Raw genomic sequence first — 20,245 nt, forward strand, 5'->3', positions numbered from 1 at the left:
ATGCAGGCTGGGTAAAGAAGAGGATTACGGACTGGACCCTGTGGTACTACAATAATAAAAGATCAGGGAGAGGGAAAAAAATCAGGGAGAGGAAAAGATTGAGAAGGAGCAACTAAAGAAATAAGAGAAAAACTAAGAGGCTATGGAGTTCTAGACTCCAGGTGAAGAGCATACATATGAGAAGGGAATGAGAAACTGTGGCACATGCTGCTATAAGGTCACTAAGATGAGGGTTGAGACTTGATCACTGGATTTATTTATATGAACATGAGCAGAATGGTTGAGGTGATGGCCTGATAAGAAAGGGTTTGAGAGGAAATGGGACAGAAAAGAATTTGAGTGAAGAATAGTAGCTGGCAGGGAAACTGAGATCAAGTGTAAGTTTCTGTTCTTCGCAAGTGGGAAGCTGAACTGAATGAAGAGGCGAGGCATGACTGCCAGACAGCCTGGAGGACCCAGCTGAGGTCCAAGGGCACAAACACGAGGTGAAAATATGTAAGTGAACTGCACGTCCTTCTTTCTGCCTGGTTCTGGCACACAGTGGGTGGAAAGGTGGGTTCGACTACAGTTGCTGTTTTGCCATGGAAGGACAACTGAGAGAGGGGCAGGGATTTGAAGGCATAGGCAATAGAGTGATTATATTTGTTGACCATGAGATTTAAGCTGGATCAGCACAAGAAAACAGGGGATAAGGACCAGAAGTGAAAAGGGGGTTAAAGTAATTAGATCTTATCTGGTCCTGCTCGAAGGAAGGGTATTAGTCAGATATGTTTGAGAGGTTGGTCAAATAGCTGGATGCCTGGATGAGATGAGAAAGATTTGTACTTATCAGTAATGACAAGTTCTAGAGGAGTGAATGGAAGAGAGATAAATGGAAACAGGTTCCAAGAAAGAGGATAGGATGCTAAAACAGTCATCTATGTAAGCATTGTGATAATCAGTAACTTATGAAGGAGTATTGGTGGAGAGAATGAGAGTGAACCAGGAGTTCAAACTGTTGAGAAATAAAAGGGAAGACCCAGGGACAGATTAACAACAGCAGCGAAGCAGGGCAATGATTAATCTGATCAGAGTTAAGCTTGGGAATTTTAGGGATGACGTAGGAAGAACCGACTGTGATCAACAATTAAATACAAGGAGAACAGGAATTTATCCATCTCCAGAAAAAGGTCCCAGTGTGAAAACCAACCACCACTTGAGAGGACTCTTGGACAAGACAATGAGCCTCAATCAAGAGCCCAGTTCCAGGGGGACATTCAGAGAAAAGGGAAATGATAACTGTGGGTGGATTTCAGGTGCTTGATGGAAGGGCTTCGAGGGAAGAAAGGGACAGGGTCTTATGGGATAATATCGATTTTTTTTTAATTTTTATTTTCTATGATATTATTTCCCACATAAGTATGTTAGTAAATGTGTGTGTATGTGCTTGTACATATGGGTTCATTTATTAATTCATATTTCAAATATCCAATATTTATTGAGCATCCACTATACTGCCACCATTGTTTTAGGCATTTGGGTATACAACACTGAACAAGACCAGTCCTTGGTCTCATGAACTTGTTATTTTATGGTGTTGGACCCAGTAAACGGATTAGACAACAAATACATAAGCTTGGAAAGTATGACTGTTATAATGAGAAGAAAACAGGATAAGGAATAGAGCATAATGTGAAGGCTATTTTGGATAGTGTGGATTAGTCCTACATTTTCAAAATGAAACTGCCTGCAAAAAAAAAAAAGAAATATTATATTCAGTCATATACCTCAAATTCTGGAGGTCACATTTAATATTGTGGAGCTACATAAAAAACTATACCAGTCACTTGGAAGAAGATAAAGAAGGTAGTGCTTGAGGAGGGCACTTGACGGGATGAGCACTGAGTGTTATACTGTATGTTGGCAAATTGAACTCCAATAAAAGAATATACAAAAATAATTAAATTAAATTAAAAAAAAAGAAGGTAGTGCTCAAAATGTCCAAAGAAACAAACTGACTTTACATATCTAATCCAACCTTAGGTCTTCTCACCCACACTCAGCTTTCAGTAACATTTCAGAAGCCTCTCTGACTTTTACAATTTAATTCAATTCGATGGGAACAACCCATGGGAACAACCCTGTTGAGCTACAGAAAGTGGTTCTTTTAATGATTCCTATTTCTCTCTTCTCCGTAAATACTTACTGCCTTAAAGTCCGCTTCTTTCTTCATGTCATCAACATATGAAAGCACAAAATCGATTTGCCTAATCCCATCTCGAAAGAAGATAGAATCTTTGCTTTGTTCATCTTTTTTAAACTGCAGGAGACATGAATGACACAACTTTACAGTTTTATTTTCAAATGGCAAACACACAAGAAAAATTAGCTAAAATTTGGTCTAATTTTCTTTCAGTCCTGAAATGACAGGTGAAGACAAATCACTACAGTTTTCATCACAGGTTTTGTTTGTTTTAGAAAATTATATTTTATAAAGGAGATAGATATACATATATAAACAAGAAAGACTCAAGATAAAGCTAAGCATTTAACTACATGCATACACAACAAAAATGCTGCAATTATACCAAAACAGAAAATGAACTTATGTATACATTGATCCCAAAATGCATATTCAGAGAGAGGCTTGTTATCTTCATTAATATACCAAGTAAGTCCAATAGATAATTCATTTTTACATACTACTTTGAGGATGTAATTAATCAGAGACCAATTAATGAATCTCACTCCAAGAAAATCAACTTATGACTCATGCTTATACTCTTATTTTCATACAATTGCCAATTTCTAATTCAACTTTTGAAGGGTTAAAATAAAATCAGGGTGCAGTTAAAAATTAAAAGCAGTAGCTTGCCAGCTGAGTTTACTACAAGTCACCACTCATGCAGATCTCCTTTCAACCCCAGTCCCTAAGTGAGACACCTTTGTTTAAAAATCTGTCATCAATTTTCTCAATAGAAGAGTAAAACTGACAAATTCAACTTTCCCATTAAGCTCCTGCTAGAGATCTTCAGAAGAAATTTCATGTTCGACTAATTTGACCTTCCTCAGAGCTTATTTTTAGTATATAATACATAATATTTGGAATATCCTGCATATAATACTTAAAGTGATGCAAGCAGATCATGCATGTGGATGTCAATGATCTCTCTAACCCTGTGGTGCAGTTAAAACTTAACACAGGCAATTTCCCAACTGTTTCAGCTAACCCGTGAATGGAGAACTGGATGTTTTTAATTTTCATATTTATGAAAATGTCATATTTAATTGTCCTATTTATGTCAGTTTATGAGTTTCTGTTATGGTACTCTATGCTGTTTTTCATCCAAGTCAAGCCTGGGAGACCTCCCCTAAAAAAGGCCTGGTTACAGGTTAGTCACGTGTAATAAGACAAAAATCTCATGTTTGACCTGGTCTACGAACAAAGTAACTATATTTTATTTCAGTGAAGGCAGAGCCATTGTGTCTTGGGAAGGACTAGTTCTTGATGTACAGGAGGAAATGAATGGGAAAATAAAGACGAAAGACACATCCAGGGAAGCTAGAGTGTCAGCATCAAAATACAGTCATTCAATTGTTATGTCTGAGTTCCCTGCACCCTAACAAAAGATGCATAATTATCTCCCTTTTCCTAAAGGAAGAAAGTAAGAGAATCTGAGAAAACAAACTGTTAACATATTACTGTTACCTCTTGATTTATAGAAGTCACTGCAGAAATGAAAAGGAAACAAAGCAAAAAAAAAATCATTTGAGCTCTTGTAAATCATCATAATATTAGCATATTTTATGAAGTCCACCAAAACTCATGGAAGCCAACTAGGGCAGGAGAAAGAAAAAGAATTAATTGGACTAAATATAATCAAAGCAAAAAAATTAGAGGAGAAAACCCAATAATCCTTATGCTTTTAGTTTGTAACAGGCAAAATATGCAGGGTAGAGATTATTTTTAAAACAATATATATTTACAACTGTTTTTATTGTTTGAACAGGTAAGTCTAGGTCCAAAGAGAAATTCTGATGACAAAAGATGTGCATATAGAATCCAACACAAATCACACTTAGAGTATTTTACTATTAGGTAGGGAATAAACAAAGTAACCAGAAGAATAGTGTCTCCAATTTTTCTGAGTATTCAGTAAAATGGGTATATATACTTCCCTCCTGAAAGCCAAATGCTACCTGGGAAAACTCAAACTTCTATGATAATGCTGTTCACTAATATTAACAGTAAAATGTTTAAAATATGGAGAAATCACTGGTAACCTTGTAGAGCACTATGAGGTTCACATCTTAGTGCTGTTAAGCAAAAACTGGCTGAAGCAAACAAGGTGAGGAAAACCTGATAATTTTGTTAAGTATAACTGAAGGCTATTAAAAAACATCATTCTTCTGTTTTGCTCAAGACACGACATTAAGATAATATCTTGCAAAGTGTATATGTGTTTGTGCTTATATTTGATTTGTTCTTAGAAATGCCAATTTATAATGAGACAAACATCTGGGTACCTTTTCTTTGAATGAGACAGTTATTCTAAGGTTCATAGTCCAGGATTCCCATTGGGAGTTGATAAACTTCTAAAACTCTAGGTAAATTGTGTGTATTTGTGTATATGTATGTAATATGTGTGTGGGTATATATATTTATATATATATGCGCATATACCAAATATAAACATATATACTACATGTAGCCAATATATATAACATTATGGTATATATTAGTACACATAGTGTATATAAATATGTATACACACCAGATATATATATATTATGTGTAATATATAAATTTTATGTATATGAATAGACACACATATACATTTTTTAGAAACAGGGTCCACTTTAATCAGATCCAGAAACAATTAAGAATCACCATTCTAAAATCTCAGTTGCCTGGGGACTGGGAATCAGTGACAGTCTCTCCAGATCATCAGTGTATGTTGGAATACAAGTGACTAGGGCTATCACTACAGCCATTCAAAGCATAAGCAGCATCATTCAGCACTTGTTTTACCATAAGACGTCGTCTCAGGAACAAATTGAATCGCTTTGCAGACTGTGAAACAATCAACAGAAAGTTAGCAAATCCTCCTGACATGAAAGATTCCAAAAAAAAAAAAAACCAGGTTCGTAAATATACAACCCTTCAGTATGATCACTCAGGTGAGTGTGAGTATGTGTGCGTGTGGTGTGTGTGTGGGGGCATCTAAATTTGGAGGGTAGGAGAAGCTAGCAAGAGAGAAAGAAGAACAAATGTAGGAAGAAAACAATAAAGAATAAAAGAAAGGGGAAACAAAGAGATTTCAAAGTAAATTTCCCTAAGTTCTTTATATGGTAACTTTACATAATATGTATTTGTGGAACTGAGTTAAAGAAGAAAGGAGAGAGAAAAAAATAATGAAGGAAAGCATGAGAAGAATAGAAATGTAAAGTAAAATATGTATCCAAGTAAGTATTCCCATACATAGCAGGCAAAGAAACTAAAATTGCTACAATTATACCGTATGGTACGGAAAGTTCACCTAATAGCATAAAATATTTCATAGCCTCCCAAAATACCAGGGGAAAGAAAGGAAAAGCCATTCGGTTATTTAAAGCTGAATTGTCTTCAATCTTCAGTCACTATGACCATTATTTTTAAAACATCAAGGCAATTACCTAAACACATCTGGGAAAATCAACAATGTTTGAAAGAAAACCAAACAATGGCACAAAAAGACAAGCACTCTGTGTATTTTATAATATAATGAAATGATAAGGATTCTAATAAAATTGTCAATAAAAAGTTTTAGTTCTTGTCATGAAAAGTTTTGCTGAAACTGTTGTCTTCTTAAAATAAGCTAAAGACGCAAGCAGTGGTGGCTACTGGAGTGAAAAATCCCTGCTCTATAAACCGAGGCTCTACTATGCATCAATGAGTTGATACTGCCATTGCTTAAGAACACAACAGACACAAGACGGAGGACAGTCATTGCACAGGGCGTATTATAAAATGTATTGTTCTGCTGGGCTAACATTTTTTCATCTTAGCGCTTTGGTTTTCTTGGGATATTTCATGAGATTCCAAGTTACTGTTAGCTTTTTCCTAAACTCATTACAGAATCATTAAGGGAAAGGATAGAGTTGTGCACTAAGGGGTCATGAAGGACCACATTGTGCCTTTCATGGGCTCTGTCTGGCCTATTTGCTTAATGTGGGCTCCTTCCACCATTATTTTTTTTTCAATCTAAAAAGAAATAAATGAATGTATGTGTATACACACACACATATACACACTATTATATTTATGGGGGGGGGTTGTTTCTTTAATTCTGATTTTAAAAGCAATTAAAATATTTCCATGGGCTCCAAAAAGTGTCGTGGGCTCTCATAAGCATGGTGCCTACTGTGCCTAAAGAATAAGTGGGCCCATGGGGCGCCTGGGTGGCTCAGTCAGTTAAGTGTCTGCCCTCAGCTCAGGTCATGATCATGATCGGAGCCCTATGTTGGGCTCCCTGCTCAGCAGGGGAGCCTGCTTCTCCCTCTCCCTCCCCCAGCTTGTGCTGTTTCTCTGTCTTGCTCTCTCAAGTAAATAACTTTTTTTTAAAATTTTTAAAAAGTTACCTAGATGATTGCTAAAAGCCTCCTGCAATAAAAACATCTACTATCAAGTAGGTTTGCAGCTTTCTCAATATGATCTTCACAATATAAAAACCAATGAGATCAATACCAGTAGTTGGTCCTGAAACATATTGACTCGATAGTTAATATTTTTTTAAGAATTTATTTATTTGACACAGAGAGAGAGAGCACAAAGAAGGGGAGCAGCAGGCAGAAGGAGAGGGAGAAGCAGGCTCCCCCTTGAGCAGGGAGCTCAAAGCAGGGCTGGATCCCAGGACCCCGGGACTATGACCCGAGCAGAAGTCAGATGCTTAACCAACTGGGTCATCCAGGCACCCCAGTTATTTTTTTTTTAAATTTTTTCCCAGTTAATATTTTTTAAACTCAATTTTAAATATATTAAAAGATCTCCACCAAAGGATCTGTTTATAAAAAGATAAAATTACATTCTAGGGACAAAAATTATAGAATTAATAACCTTATTATGTATTTCCATCATGTGCTAAATTATGCTTGCTTTTTAAAAAAATGATTAACAGTGAAACTATTTATTTCTGGTTTTCTGGAAGCACTGAATTTTTTAATATGGTAAATCATCATATTTAATGTACACATATTTCTTGCCTTTTTCATAATAGTACCAAAATATTAAAATAAATTTTCATTTATCAAAAACTTTTCATAAAATGTTTTCTCTATGTAACTTCAATTCATTAAATTTAACCAAATTTATTTGTAAGAAGACACTTCAGAGTCCTATCTCTAGGAACAGAGTTGATAATCTGTATTATTGGTATCACATAGTAGGAGTTGTCAACAGCATCTCTGTCTCATTATATATTAGTTTTTATCACTCATCTACATTCCTCTTTCTTTATGTATTTCTTTTTTTCTCACACCTTTCCTTGGCCATTTTTTAATGCTTTCGATGGGCCAGCTACCGAGCCATATAGGCACTACCTAGTGTGGTGTGGCAGGCATCACTTCAGAGATTGCTGACTCCAGGTCCTGGCTCAGCTACCTGATCACTGGTAAGAGATCAGCAAGGAGTGAAAGTCCAATATCACAGACAATTCTGGAATGTATACTGTAAATGAATGAAAATCAATATAATTCATGGAGCTGTAATACAATAAGCCATCCGATGCTCTGAATTTCTAAACAAGAAAAAGTCCATTCGCTCTTGAGATTTCAATTTCACATTTAAAACTACATTAATCCTTGATGTTAAGGCTACAAGATACTCAACCTACAAACTATAAAACCCACTTACTGAGTGGATCCTACACAACAACTAAATTTAAACAAAAACCATAGTACTGGCATATCTTAATTTCTTTGTGCCAAACACAAAGTATACTCTGTTACACTAATCAGATAAATCCTATGAATTATTAGCAAATGGTAATAAGGACATATAACCCCCCAAACAGAACTTAGGTTGAATTTACTGGAGAAGATCCTTCTAATGGAATTTTAAGGATTGATTTCTTAGGAATTCACTGTGAAATGGGATTTTATTTTATGAATCTCTAATACCCTTATGCTTAAGACTTTTCCTAACTATGTGTGTATATCGGTTGCTTCACATGAAACTTCTGAAGTTAAATTAACAAAATATATTATTTTATCAACAGGAGTATACTTGACAACTTTGGCTTATACACTATTGGCCATAAATATGCAGAGTTCAATTTTAAATACACGACTGACACATTTCCAAAAGGCCCCAGACAGGCACTGCAATTCATTGCTGATGTAGACCAATACGCAGAAATACGGTTTCTCCCTCATTTCCAAAAATTCAAATAATATATTAAAATTATTCATTATTGTTTTTTGTAATAACATATTTACTTATAATTTTTACTTTTTTAACTAGTGTATATGTATATTTCATATATATATATGAAATGCAATAACATAAAATGTTTGCTCTAGTATTTCTTTTCTGGCCAACATTATTACTCATTTCATAATTAAGTCTGAAATATATTTTGTCATGCATGTTTTAAAAAATTAACTATTCCAGGTATCAAATATAGTGTTTATAGTACTCTAAGCAAAGAATAGAGTGGATCAGAATTTTTATAACAATGAATATTCTAGTGAGGCTTCTGAATATGCTATATTAAATACTTTAACAACTATACGTGAAAAAAAAAAACAGTAAATATTTCCCAATACTACTATCATCTTTTTATATTAACTGAGACCACATAAAAGGATGCTTACATGTTGAATAAGCCTAAAATCAAAGATTAAAAGAATGTAGCAGAGAGTCTTTTATATGTTTCCATTTCATACAGGTAAACCTCACTTTTCTCAAGGCCAGTCTGACTTCCTTTGTGAAGACCCTCACATAGGGAGAGCTCTGCGTCTTCTGACATTCTACTTCCTTCGTGTCTATACTACTCATGCAGCACAATATGGTGCTTTAGGATATCTCATATGCTTTAATCTTTGCATGTTTGCACTAATAGAGATCTAAAGGAAAAGTCAAGGGAAAATTCCAGGAACAAAGAGCAAAAAGATAAAATCTAAAATGAGAAACAATGTGAGGCAATCCTGGCAAACCCTGTAGTTTAGTATTTGCCAACAATAATTTCCAAAAGAGAGCATATGTAAAATACAGGAAGGAAATAATCATTATACTGAAGAAAGATTTTTCCTTAGCTGAAAACGAATGCACAAATCTTAGGACAGAAATTACCCTTCATGTGCCATGAAAGATCAGTGAAAGAAGATCACGTTTAGAAGAATGTCCAAGCTCTGAGGCTTTGAGAAATATTTCAACATTGAGAAATATTTCAGACATGCACACCTAAACAAAAACAAACTGAAAACAACTGATTACCTACAATGGAATGAGAATCAAAATGGCACCAGGTTTCTCATGAACAACACCAGATTCACTAAGACAGGAGCTGTACCTTTAAAGGTTTCCAGGAAAAGTTATTTTGAACCTACCGAGACAAACTATACTGTGCACTATATTCCTTTTACTTTTCCTTCTCGCCTATTTTTGAAATGACTCTATTTTTAACCTCTACTAGCTGGTTATTTATTCCCTTATGTATATTATTACCCCAAAATAATAAATACACCTCTAAGTTATTGGGATCAGATATGAGGTCATAAGTTTACTACTTTCTGGACAATGCAAATACCTTTGAACACCCTAAGTCCTACTCTGCTTATTATTCCACCATGTATTTCTCATTTCTGTATATCTTTTAAACCCAAGATAATAATTATTTATGCATATATATTAAAATGTCTAATTGAAAGTTGAAAAAAATAAGATCAACAAAATATAAACTATTTCTGAACATATTTACCAATAGATGTGCAAGACATATACTGAAAATGAAATTGTTGTTGAGATGGATTAAAGATCAAAAAAAGAGATATACTTCATATTCATGTATCAAAAGATCAGTATTGTTAAGATACAGTTTCTTCTCTAATTTTTCTAAAATTCTATGCAACACCAATCAAAATAACCAGTAAGATTTATTATTTTTTAAGATGATTCTAAAATGTATACAGAAATGCAAGAGACGTCTCGGTGGCTCAGCGGTTGAGTGTCTGCCTTTGGCTCAGGGTGTGCCTGGAGTCCCAGGATAGAGTTCCGCATTGGGCTCTCCACATGGAGCCTGCTTCTCCCTCTGCCTGTGTCTCTGCCTCTCTCAGGAATAAATAAATAAAATCTTTAAAAAAATGCAAAGAATCTAAAATAAGCCAAACGATTTTGATAAGGGAAAACAAAGTAGGAGTAACCACTACTTTGCCTGATGTTAATACTTACTCCAAAGCAGAAGTAATCAAAACAGTACCATCCTGGCATAAGAACAGACAGATGATGTGGGACAGAACAGAGAGTTTAGAAGTAAACTCACATATATACAGTCAAATGGTTTCCCACTGAAGTCGCAGTGTAATTTCTGAGAAAAGGACTGTCATTTGAACAGACAGTGCTGTATTTATATTAAAAATAAATTTCAATCCTCATCACAAGTCACCTACAAAAGTTAATTCCAAATAGATCTCAGGCTAAAAGTAAAAGTTAAAACCATAAAACTGAAGACAATCTGAGAAAAATCTCTTACTTTGGTGTACACAAAAATCTCTTAGATAGAACACAGGAAGCATGGATCATAAAAGAAAAAGATGAGAAATTAATATCCAAACCCTTCAAAATGTGTTAAAAGATCTGAAGGAAAGTCTCAGACTGGGAGAAAATATTTGCAATGAAAACACCTGACAAAGGTCTTGTGTTCAGAATACATAAACACTCTTAGACATCAACAGGAAGTTAATCAACTCGATTTTTAAAATTATACAAAAGATCTGAAAGGACAGTTCACAGAAGAAGATATGTGAATGGTCAATAAGCCCATGAAAAGGTGTGTAATACCATTATTTATCTGGGAAATGAGAACTGAAATCATAGGATACCACTATCTTCCATTAGATTATTAAACTAAAAAGCTGACAATATCAAGTGTTGGTGAGGGTACAGACCAACTACAACTCTCATACATTACTTATAGGAAAGAAAAATTAGTAACCACTTTTAAAAATAGTTCAGCAATTTCATATAAATGTACACATACTCTTTCATATGACCCAGAAATTTTACTCCTAGGAAATTAATCAAGATCAATTAAAATACATGTCTATAAAAACTATTTGTCTCACTTGAATGTTCCTAACAGTTTCATTTATAATGGTTCCCAAACTGAAAAGAGTATGAATATCTATCAACAGGTGAATGGATAAACAAAATTTGGCATATCCATTCAATGAAATACTATTTAGCAATAAAACTAAATAAATTGATAAAAAACTAAAGATATGTTCAACAAGATTTAATTTACCAATATCATTTGAAATTCCCATGTATCTCAGCAACATTATGCTGAACAAAAGAAGCCAGACACAAAATAGTATATAGAATTTGATACCATTCACATAGCACTTTAGAAACAAAAAATCAAATCATTGGTTGCCTTAGAGCAGCAAAAGGACATTTTTTGAGATAAAAGAAATCTGTATCTTGATTGTTATGGTTTGTTAAAAACTCATGAAACTGTACACTTAAAATAGTGCATCTCACTATATATAATGTATAAACCATAAAGATGATAACTCTTAAAAAAAGTTTTTGGTTTAAACAACTAGAAATTTGGACTGTGTGTAGCTGGAATATGAAATATTATATATATATATTAAACATTATTCAGCCATAAAAAAGAATGAAATTGTATGACTTGCAATGACATGGATGGAGCTACAGAGTATAATGCTAAGCAAAAAATGTCAGAGAAAGACAAATATATATGATCTCACTCATATATGGAATTTAGTAAACGAAACAAACAACCAAAGGTGGAAAATAGAAAGAAAAACAAACCAAGAATCAGACTCTTCACTCTAGAAACAAGCTGATAATTACCAGAGGGGAGGAGGTGTGGGGATGGGTGAACAAGGTGATTGGGATTAAGGAGTGTGCTTGTCATGATGAGCACTGGGTATGTATGGAATTGCTGACTTGCTGTATTGTACTTCATGTAACACTGAATGCTAACTATACTGTAAATAAAATAAAAACTTAAAAACAAATAAATTAATGCAATGTACTATCCTAGACAGGATCCTGAAATAGAAAAAGGACATTAGGGAAAAACCAAGGAAATCTAAGTATGGGCTTCAGTTAATAATAACGTATCAATGGTTATAACCATTATAACCATTAATAACGTATTAATAGTTCATTAATTGTACCATGCTAATTAATGCAAGATGCTAATAACAGGTGAATATGGATATGGGGTGTAAGTAATTTTATGTACTATATTCATAATAAATCTGTAAATCTAAAACTATACTAAAATAAAAAGATTATTTCAAAAAAGCTTACTGTTTAATTTTTACAACTTACTGTTTAACAATATTTGTCTTTAACTATATTGACATAAAAAATGAAATATCATAAATCATTTTTAAAATCTTTTGGAATCTGGAATTTTAGTTACTAACATATGACATAATGGGGAAATTATTTACAACTCCTATCACAGGCAGGGGGATAACAATAAAACTATAAACAGCTCCGAAAATAATCAAGAGAAAATAGAAAAACCTAACAGCTTGACAGGAAAATAGAATAAATGAACAGAGTTATCCAGAAAAATAAATTAAAATGACCAACAACATAAGGAAAGATGAATATCCCCCTCGAAATAAGAGAAATGCAAATTTAAACCACACTAAGATACACAACTAACTAATGGAGCTCCCAATGGCCACTAGCTATCGCATTACCAGAGAGACAAAAATCTACTCGTGACAACATGCTATTGATGAGGCTGTGGGCAAATAGGCATTCTCAGGAACTTGTAGGAAATGCAAAGCAGGAGCACCTGGGTGGCTCAGTGGTTGAGCGTCTGCCTTTGGCTCAGGTCCTGATCCTGGGGTCCTGGGATCGGGTCCTGCATCAGGCTTCATGGATATGGGGTGTAAGGAATTTTATGTACTATATTCATAATAAATCTGTAAATCTAAAACTATACTAAAATAAAAAGATTGTTTCAAAAAAGCTTACTGTTTAATTTTCACAACTTACTGTTTAACAATATTTGTCTTTAACAATATCCCCTTCCCCGGGGGAGCCTGCTTCTCCCTCTGCCTATGTTTCTGCCTCTCTCTGTGTCTCTCATGAATAAATGAGTCAGATCTTAAAAAAATATATAAAAGAAATGCAAAGCTGAGGGGAATTTTGCAATATGTGGCCAAATTACATATATGCTTATTCTTTTATACAGAAATCTTATTTAGAAAGATAACACTGGCCAAAATATTATAAGACTGTAACAATATTTGGAGAAAAAAAGATTAAAAAACAATCCAAATTGCATCAATAAAGGGATTGAATGAATACACTATGCTAACCCTCCACAAAGTAATATTATGCAACATACAACTGGATAGGATGGAAATCTATATCAATATTGCATGAACTCAGGTTATGTTAAGTGAAAAACAAGGAACAAACAAATACATATGTATGTGTACACACACACATACACACACACCCATATATGGAAAAGTAAAGGACACATTAAAAGGATAAACCAAAAATAAATAAGTAAATAAAAAATAAAAGGATAAACCAAATAAAAATGATTACTACAGAGGATTAAGAGGAAAAATCAGGAAGAAAATTTTCTCTGAAAATGCTTTGTTTCATAATTTCATCCTCAAATAGATTTACCTTCAAGTGGGGTAAATTGCTTGAAGCGGGTACCTTCAAGCAAAACTTCAGGGCTTCTTGCTTGTACCAACCCCTCCAACGACTTAGACAGACACTAACAATGTGTTCTCATGGCCAAATATTTTGTGAATTTCGTAAAGTAAATTATCGTTCTATCATTCTTCTTAAAGAATGGCACCAAAATAGCCTAAGATTTAGGCTCCACTAAACCATATTTGATCAATGGTTTTCAACTTTGGAATCAAGTAAATGTTTCACACAATCCAAAAAAAGAAAAAAGAAAAAGAGAGAGAGAGAACCAAAGAACCAACAAAGCTGCAGTTATTATGATTTGATCAACCCCACATCCTTCATTCTGGAACGTTATAGATTAGCATGCTACCGAAAAGCAAAACATTACCCATTTTAAAACTGTCAGTATAAAAATATAACTCTATTTCCCCATCTTCCCAAACAGCATCTTTTTTTTTTTTTTACCAAGCAATTAGTGAAAATGTTCAAATCCCTTTATCCTCTTAACTGATATTCAACTCTGATTTTTAAATAAACTGTACTTCATAATTTTTCTCACGAATGCACTTAACAGGTAAAAGAAATGAAGGGATCAAGTATGAAGAAAGAACACTAAACCAGAATTCAGAAACTCGAGTTCTGGTCCAGGATCTGCTTCTTCAGCAGCTGGATAATTTTGGCCAAGTCATTAAACCTCCCAGACCCTTCATTCTTTTTTTCTCATTTATAAAACAGAGAGATTTAAAATGTAAAGCAGATGGCTATGCTTTATGGGTCATTCTCATTAATTCGTTTGAGGTTACTTTTTCTCCCCATAAGAAATAGATTTTTTTCCAAAGTAATAAATTCCTAAATATTACATATGAGCACCTGAAAAATAACTGACATGGAAAAGAGAGCATCACCCTCTCTGACCATAAAAGACCCCCTTTGCGCCCATGCAGGGAAGTATAGGAATGATGGCTGCTCACCACTGGTTCTTCTCCGATGAGGAAGCTGGTCTCTCTGCTGCTCAGGGGCTGCTGACGGTAACATGGGGGAGACAGGATGCTGTTAGTAACCGTGCAAGTGGGGAGCATATAACTTGCAACAACAAAAAATTCTAGGTTCTCAATATAGAAACACTAAACTTGCAATTGAGAGGACTTACAAAACACCTGAGATTGAAGGCAAAAACTCTGTATATATGTGCATCTGTGCACTTGTGTGCTCCTGCTGCGTGTATGTGTGTATGGAGAGAGAGAAAGAGCTTGAGAGAGAACAAGAATTCCGAAGGTACCTTCATCAAATCACGAAAAAAAAAAATGGGAGATGCAAGAAACGGTTAAGAAACTACTATATTACAAAGAGGTAACAGAGAGTGCCACCCTCTAATGATGCCGAGTCCTGAACAGGACCACAAGGAAAGGGAGAATTAATTGGCTATTGGAGGCCTTCCTTTTCGACATTTGTTTGGAATCCCTAAATAAATATTAATATTCATATTAACTAATGTAATTGGTAAATATTAATTAAAATCATTGAATAACATCATCATTTTATTTAATTTACTAAATAATTAAATTATTAAATCAAGTGAATACCTTAGTAAACATACCACCAGGATTCTTAAGGACCTGCACTTACAACTCAAGGAAAAAAAGCCATGCATGGATATAGATACACACAAAAAACACCTGTAATTAAAGCAATAGCTATGTTGCTCTGGTGTATGGTGGATTTTTAAATCCTCACGTTCCACGACAGATGGCACACCACAGCACATGCTCCTGAAACCACACACTATCACTTCTCTGCAGTCCCCACTGACAGATACCGCAGGGTGCTATGGAGAGGCAGCAGCCAGCCGAAGTGACCGGAAGCTCATGTCTATAGACTAGGAATTCACTTACCTGGTTCTTGGAAAAAAAAAAATCACAAACAGCATCTCATTATGCCCAGGTGATGTTGGGCAGATGAGTTTTGAAAACAGGAGATAAAAAGTACTATCAACATAAAAAAAAAAAAAAAAAAAAAACCTCAAAGGGCACTTTGGAAACACATCCAAGGCTACAAAAGTTAAGTTGCAAAATGTGCCACACACGCACACACTACAAGGAGCAACAACAACAACACAAACCTAATAATTTGTCTGTGTTCTTAAGGAGGACAAGGAAGAGAATTTTGAAAACCTATTAATTTTCATATTGCAGTATTCAAAATAAATTCCATGAAAAGATGAAATCGGGGTGCCTGGGTGGCTCAGTCAGTTAGGCAGCTGCCTTTGGTTCAGGTCATGATTGCGGAGTCCTGGGATCAAGCCCCACATTGGGCTCTCTGCTCAGTGGGAGCCTGCTTCTCCCTCTGCCCCTCATCCATTTGTGCGCGCTCTCTCTCGCTCTCTCTCTCTCAAATAAATAGATAAAATCTTAAAAAAAGATGACAGTCATCTATGGTATTAAAGCTATACTGAAACAGTGGGAAGAACTAAGGCAGACTGAGTCTAAGAGTAAATAGTCGCTCAAAATCCTCTTTAACTAATCTGTGTTCTGCCGATGGACCTTGAATGCATTCCGTTAACTCGCCTAAATACATCACATATGAGCTAATGGATATCTCAATCACTCAATTCCAAAACGGCAACCTCAATAAATCGTTTTATTTCTGTATTTCTGCCTTTAAGATAATATGTATATTCATTATGGCTTCACTTTCTGTTGACTCCTCATCACATAATTTTTTTTCAATAATGCTAGATAATGATCAGCTGTTTAACTTACAAGAAGGTACAAAAAAACCCTAAAATGTCCCAAAAGCAACCGGGCTGGTCAGTGGACACTCTCTCACTGGAAGAAATACCAACATGCTGCGACTTCCCAATCAAAAGCTGCAGGTGCATCTTCAGTTTGCACAATAAAATTCACAGAGGTCCCTTCATACTTTTTGCTGAGCATTTCATTGCTTCATTTATCACTGACCTCAGTCTCAGGCCAAAGGAGAATCTGTGCTGTTCTCAATTCTACATTTCCCTCTTCCAGGGCCACGACTTTCCTGTCCCAGGCTGCCTCTTTCCCTGACCCCGACCATTACGGAATGGAGGGAGGTGGTACACAATGGCATGAAATGAATACATAGATGAATGAATGATGCAAACTTCCAGGAGCCAAAGAAACCTGGCAATATTCTGAAGATCTACAAAACCCCATAGAAACTACATAGCAATCCTGAGGATTCCAAGTATAAGAAGCAATTATTTGGAAATTGAAATTTTTTGGGGAAAAAGACAGGATTCTTAAAACAGTATTCTTTTTTTTTTAATAAAATAATTTTTTATTGGTGTTCAATTTACCAACATACAGAATAACACCCAGTGCTCATCCCGTCAAGTGTCCCCCTCATTAAAATAGTATTCTTAAAGAAGTAATATTGTAGAGTAATTAAGAGAGCAAGCTCTGAAATCAGCCTGCCTGGGTTCCGAGGCCCAACTCCAAATTCTACAGATATAACAATAAACTAGTTTAGATAGGCTCATTTTAGAGACTCTCCCAAACCTTTTTCTTCAATTATACATGTAAACTTGAGCAGTTAACCTCTTCATGCCACAGTTTCAGTACAGTGAAGTTAAATATGATAACACACGGGACGTTTTCAATAAATGTTGACATTTTAAAGTTATTTTTTGCTTCATTTCTACTAATCGTATCACAGATTTAATATAGTTATCATGCTACAAATTTTTAATTCACATGCATTCTCTGGATCTCCCCCAAAATTCTAATAATGTTCTGCGATGACCTGTATTAATTGTAGATCAGAAGGTAATACCCTAGAATTTAGTCCTTTTAAAGTTTAAGCAATCATAAAAGCAGAGATGATTCAAAAGTAGATAATTTTAAAATACTGAGCCTACAATTTCTATGTATTCTTTTTTGTAAAAGACCCAAATATTCATAGCTATGAATTTGCTCATAGACTAAATCGAATTATTCTACTCACCTTCGCCTCAATCCAAAACTGGAATGAATATTCTCGTAATTAAAGTGTCCTTTTCAAAAGGCTGACTACAATGTAAATTTTGTATCTTTATAGCATTTGAGTCAATAAAAGGAAATCAAGTTAAGCACTGAGGGAAAGTTAAATAAGTTGTATTCACTTATTGTTTTTTTTTCTTTTCATGTTGAAATGATTATGGATTTATAGAAATTTGTGAAGATAGCAGAGAAATCCCACCAACTGGGTTGCCCCCAGTGACCAATACCTCACATAACTGTGATACAACCTCGAAACCAGGAAACTGCCATGAGTACAAGGCACGTATTCAGGATTGTGCTGCTGCATCACGTATGTACACTTGAGTAAGAACCAGCACAATTAATACACAGAGCACTTCTAACCAGAGATTTCCCCTTGAGCTACTCCTTTTAAAGTTTTATCTACTTCCCTCCCTCTGAACGTGCATAACCCCTAGCAACCACTAATTTTTCCTCCGTCTCTGTAATATTGTCATCTCAAGAGCTATAAAAATCGAATCATATAGTATATGGCCTTTGAGGGTTGTTGTTGTTGTTTTTCATTTAAGCTCAATGCCCTGGAGATCCATTCAAGCTGTGTGTGTGTATCAAAAGCTCATTTCTTTTTATTGGTGGGTAGTAGTCCATGCTAAGGCATGCGGCTTATTACAGTTTGTTTAACCAGTCACCTACTGGAGCACAATCAGGTGGTTTCTACTCTGGGCTACTACAAATAAAGCCACTGAAAACACTTGTGCAAAGGTTTTTGTGTGCTTATAAGTTGTCATTTCTGTGGGATAAAGGCCCAAGGGTGTGATTACGGAGCCATAGGGCTAAGTGTATGTTTAGTCTTTTAAGACACTGCCCCGCAGTTTCCTAACATGACTGCCCCCATTTTACGTCCCACCAGCAGTGCATGGGAGACCCAGTGTCCCTGCAGCTTCTCCAGGTTTTGGTATTGTCACTATTTTCCATTTTAAATGGTGTGTTCTCATGGGCGTACAGTGAAATCCAACTTTGGTCTTATTTTGCAATTCCTTAATTGCTGGTCATCATGAACATCTTTTATTTGCCAAATGCATGTGTTTGCCATCTTTATCCTATTTAAGGTAATATATCATCGTGTACTTTACTCATTTGGGTTGGCTGCTTTTCAAAAATGGGTTTTGCTGTTTCTTCGTAATACCACACATAGGGGGAAACTTTTGTCAGATATGTGACGTGGACATATTTTCTCCAGATCTGCAGCTTGGTGGTTCCTCTTACCAGGATCTTCCATAGAACAACAGCTCTTAAATTTGAAAAAGTCCAATTTATGAATTGTTTTTCTATGGATGGATCATGCTTTTACATCAGTCTAACACCTCTTTAGCCAGACCTACTTTCCACAGATTTTTCTCCTCTATTTTTTCTTCAAAAAGTTGCATGGTTTTACATTTAAGCCTGTGATCAATGTCGAATTAATTTTTGTATAAAGATGAGGTTTAAGTTAAAGTTCTTAATTAAAAAAATAATAAAGTTCTTAATTTTGCCTATAGATATCCAAATCCTCCAGCACCACTTGCTGAAAAAGATTATTGTTTCTCCATTGAATTTTTACACATATGTACAAAATCATTTGGGTGTACTCGTGTAGGACTATTCTTGCCATTTCCAATCTGCTTCATTAATCAACATGCCGCTCTCTGCAAATGCCACAGTGTCTTGCTTGCTTAAACTGCAGCCAAAAAGTCAAGTCTTTGAATTGGGTAGAGTGATTCTTCCCACTTTCTTTTTCTCTCTTCTACTTCTGGTGATTTTCGTATAAATTTTAGAACACTTCTGTCTATTTCTAGAAAAAGTCTTGCTGAGACTTCAATAGGAATTGCATTGACCTATATACCAATTTGGGCTTCCACGTGTTCACTGCTCAGAGAAATGTAATTTCTGTATGAAATTTGCTTCTTAGTTCCAGGGGGGATTTGTTTTGCTTTGTTTTGTTTTTTGGAGGGGTGGGCTGTGGGTGTTTCGTTTTATTTTGTTTTGCTTTGTAAATTTCTTGGGATTTTCTAGTTAGATCACCATGTCATCTGCAAACTGTCAGGTTTATTTTATTTTATCTTATTTTATTATTTTAAGATTTTATTTATTTATTCATGAGATACACATAGAGAGAGGCAGAGACACAGGCAGAGGGCGAAGCAGGCTCCATGCAGGGAGCCCGATGCGGGACTCCATCCCGGGACTCCAGGATCATGCCCTGGGCGGAAGGCAGATGCTTAACCACTGAGCCACCCAGGGGTCCCCAGAGTTTTATTTATTCCTTTCTTATCCATATGCCTTTTAGTTTATTATCTTATTGCAAGAATTTTCAGTATTATGTTTAATA

At 35.1% G+C, this 20,245-nt stretch overlaps 1 protein-coding gene across 5 annotated transcripts in view; it reads right to left on the reverse strand.

Moving 5' to 3' along the window:
* Positions 1 to 20,245, reverse strand: part of ANO5 (anoctamin 5) — a 93,808-nt gene that overhangs the window by 57,332 nt on the left and 16,231 nt on the right. For 2 of the 5 annotated variants that reach the window (XR_012015459.1, XM_072793767.1), the window contains exons 3-5: positions 14,860 to 14,910; positions 5,012 to 5,053; positions 2,186 to 2,299 (exon numbers count right to left, since the gene is read on the reverse strand). Coding sequence is in view for 4 of the 5 variants with exons in the window: in XM_072793767.1 (XP_072649868.1) it covers positions 2,186 to 2,299; positions 5,012 to 5,053; positions 14,860 to 14,910 (207 nt within the window). In the remaining variant the exon portion in view is untranslated. The remainder of the gene's footprint in view (positions 1 to 2,185; positions 2,300 to 5,011; positions 5,054 to 14,859; positions 14,911 to 20,245) is intronic. The other 3 variants (XM_072793768.1, XM_072793770.1, XM_072793769.1) reach the window with 3 other exon arrangements.

The sequence above is a fragment of the Canis lupus genome, chromosome 23, assembly GCF_048164855.1.
Source record: "Canis lupus baileyi chromosome 23, mCanLup2.hap1, whole genome shotgun sequence".
NCBI classification, from domain to species: domain Eukaryota; kingdom Metazoa; phylum Chordata; class Mammalia; order Carnivora; family Canidae; genus Canis; species Canis lupus.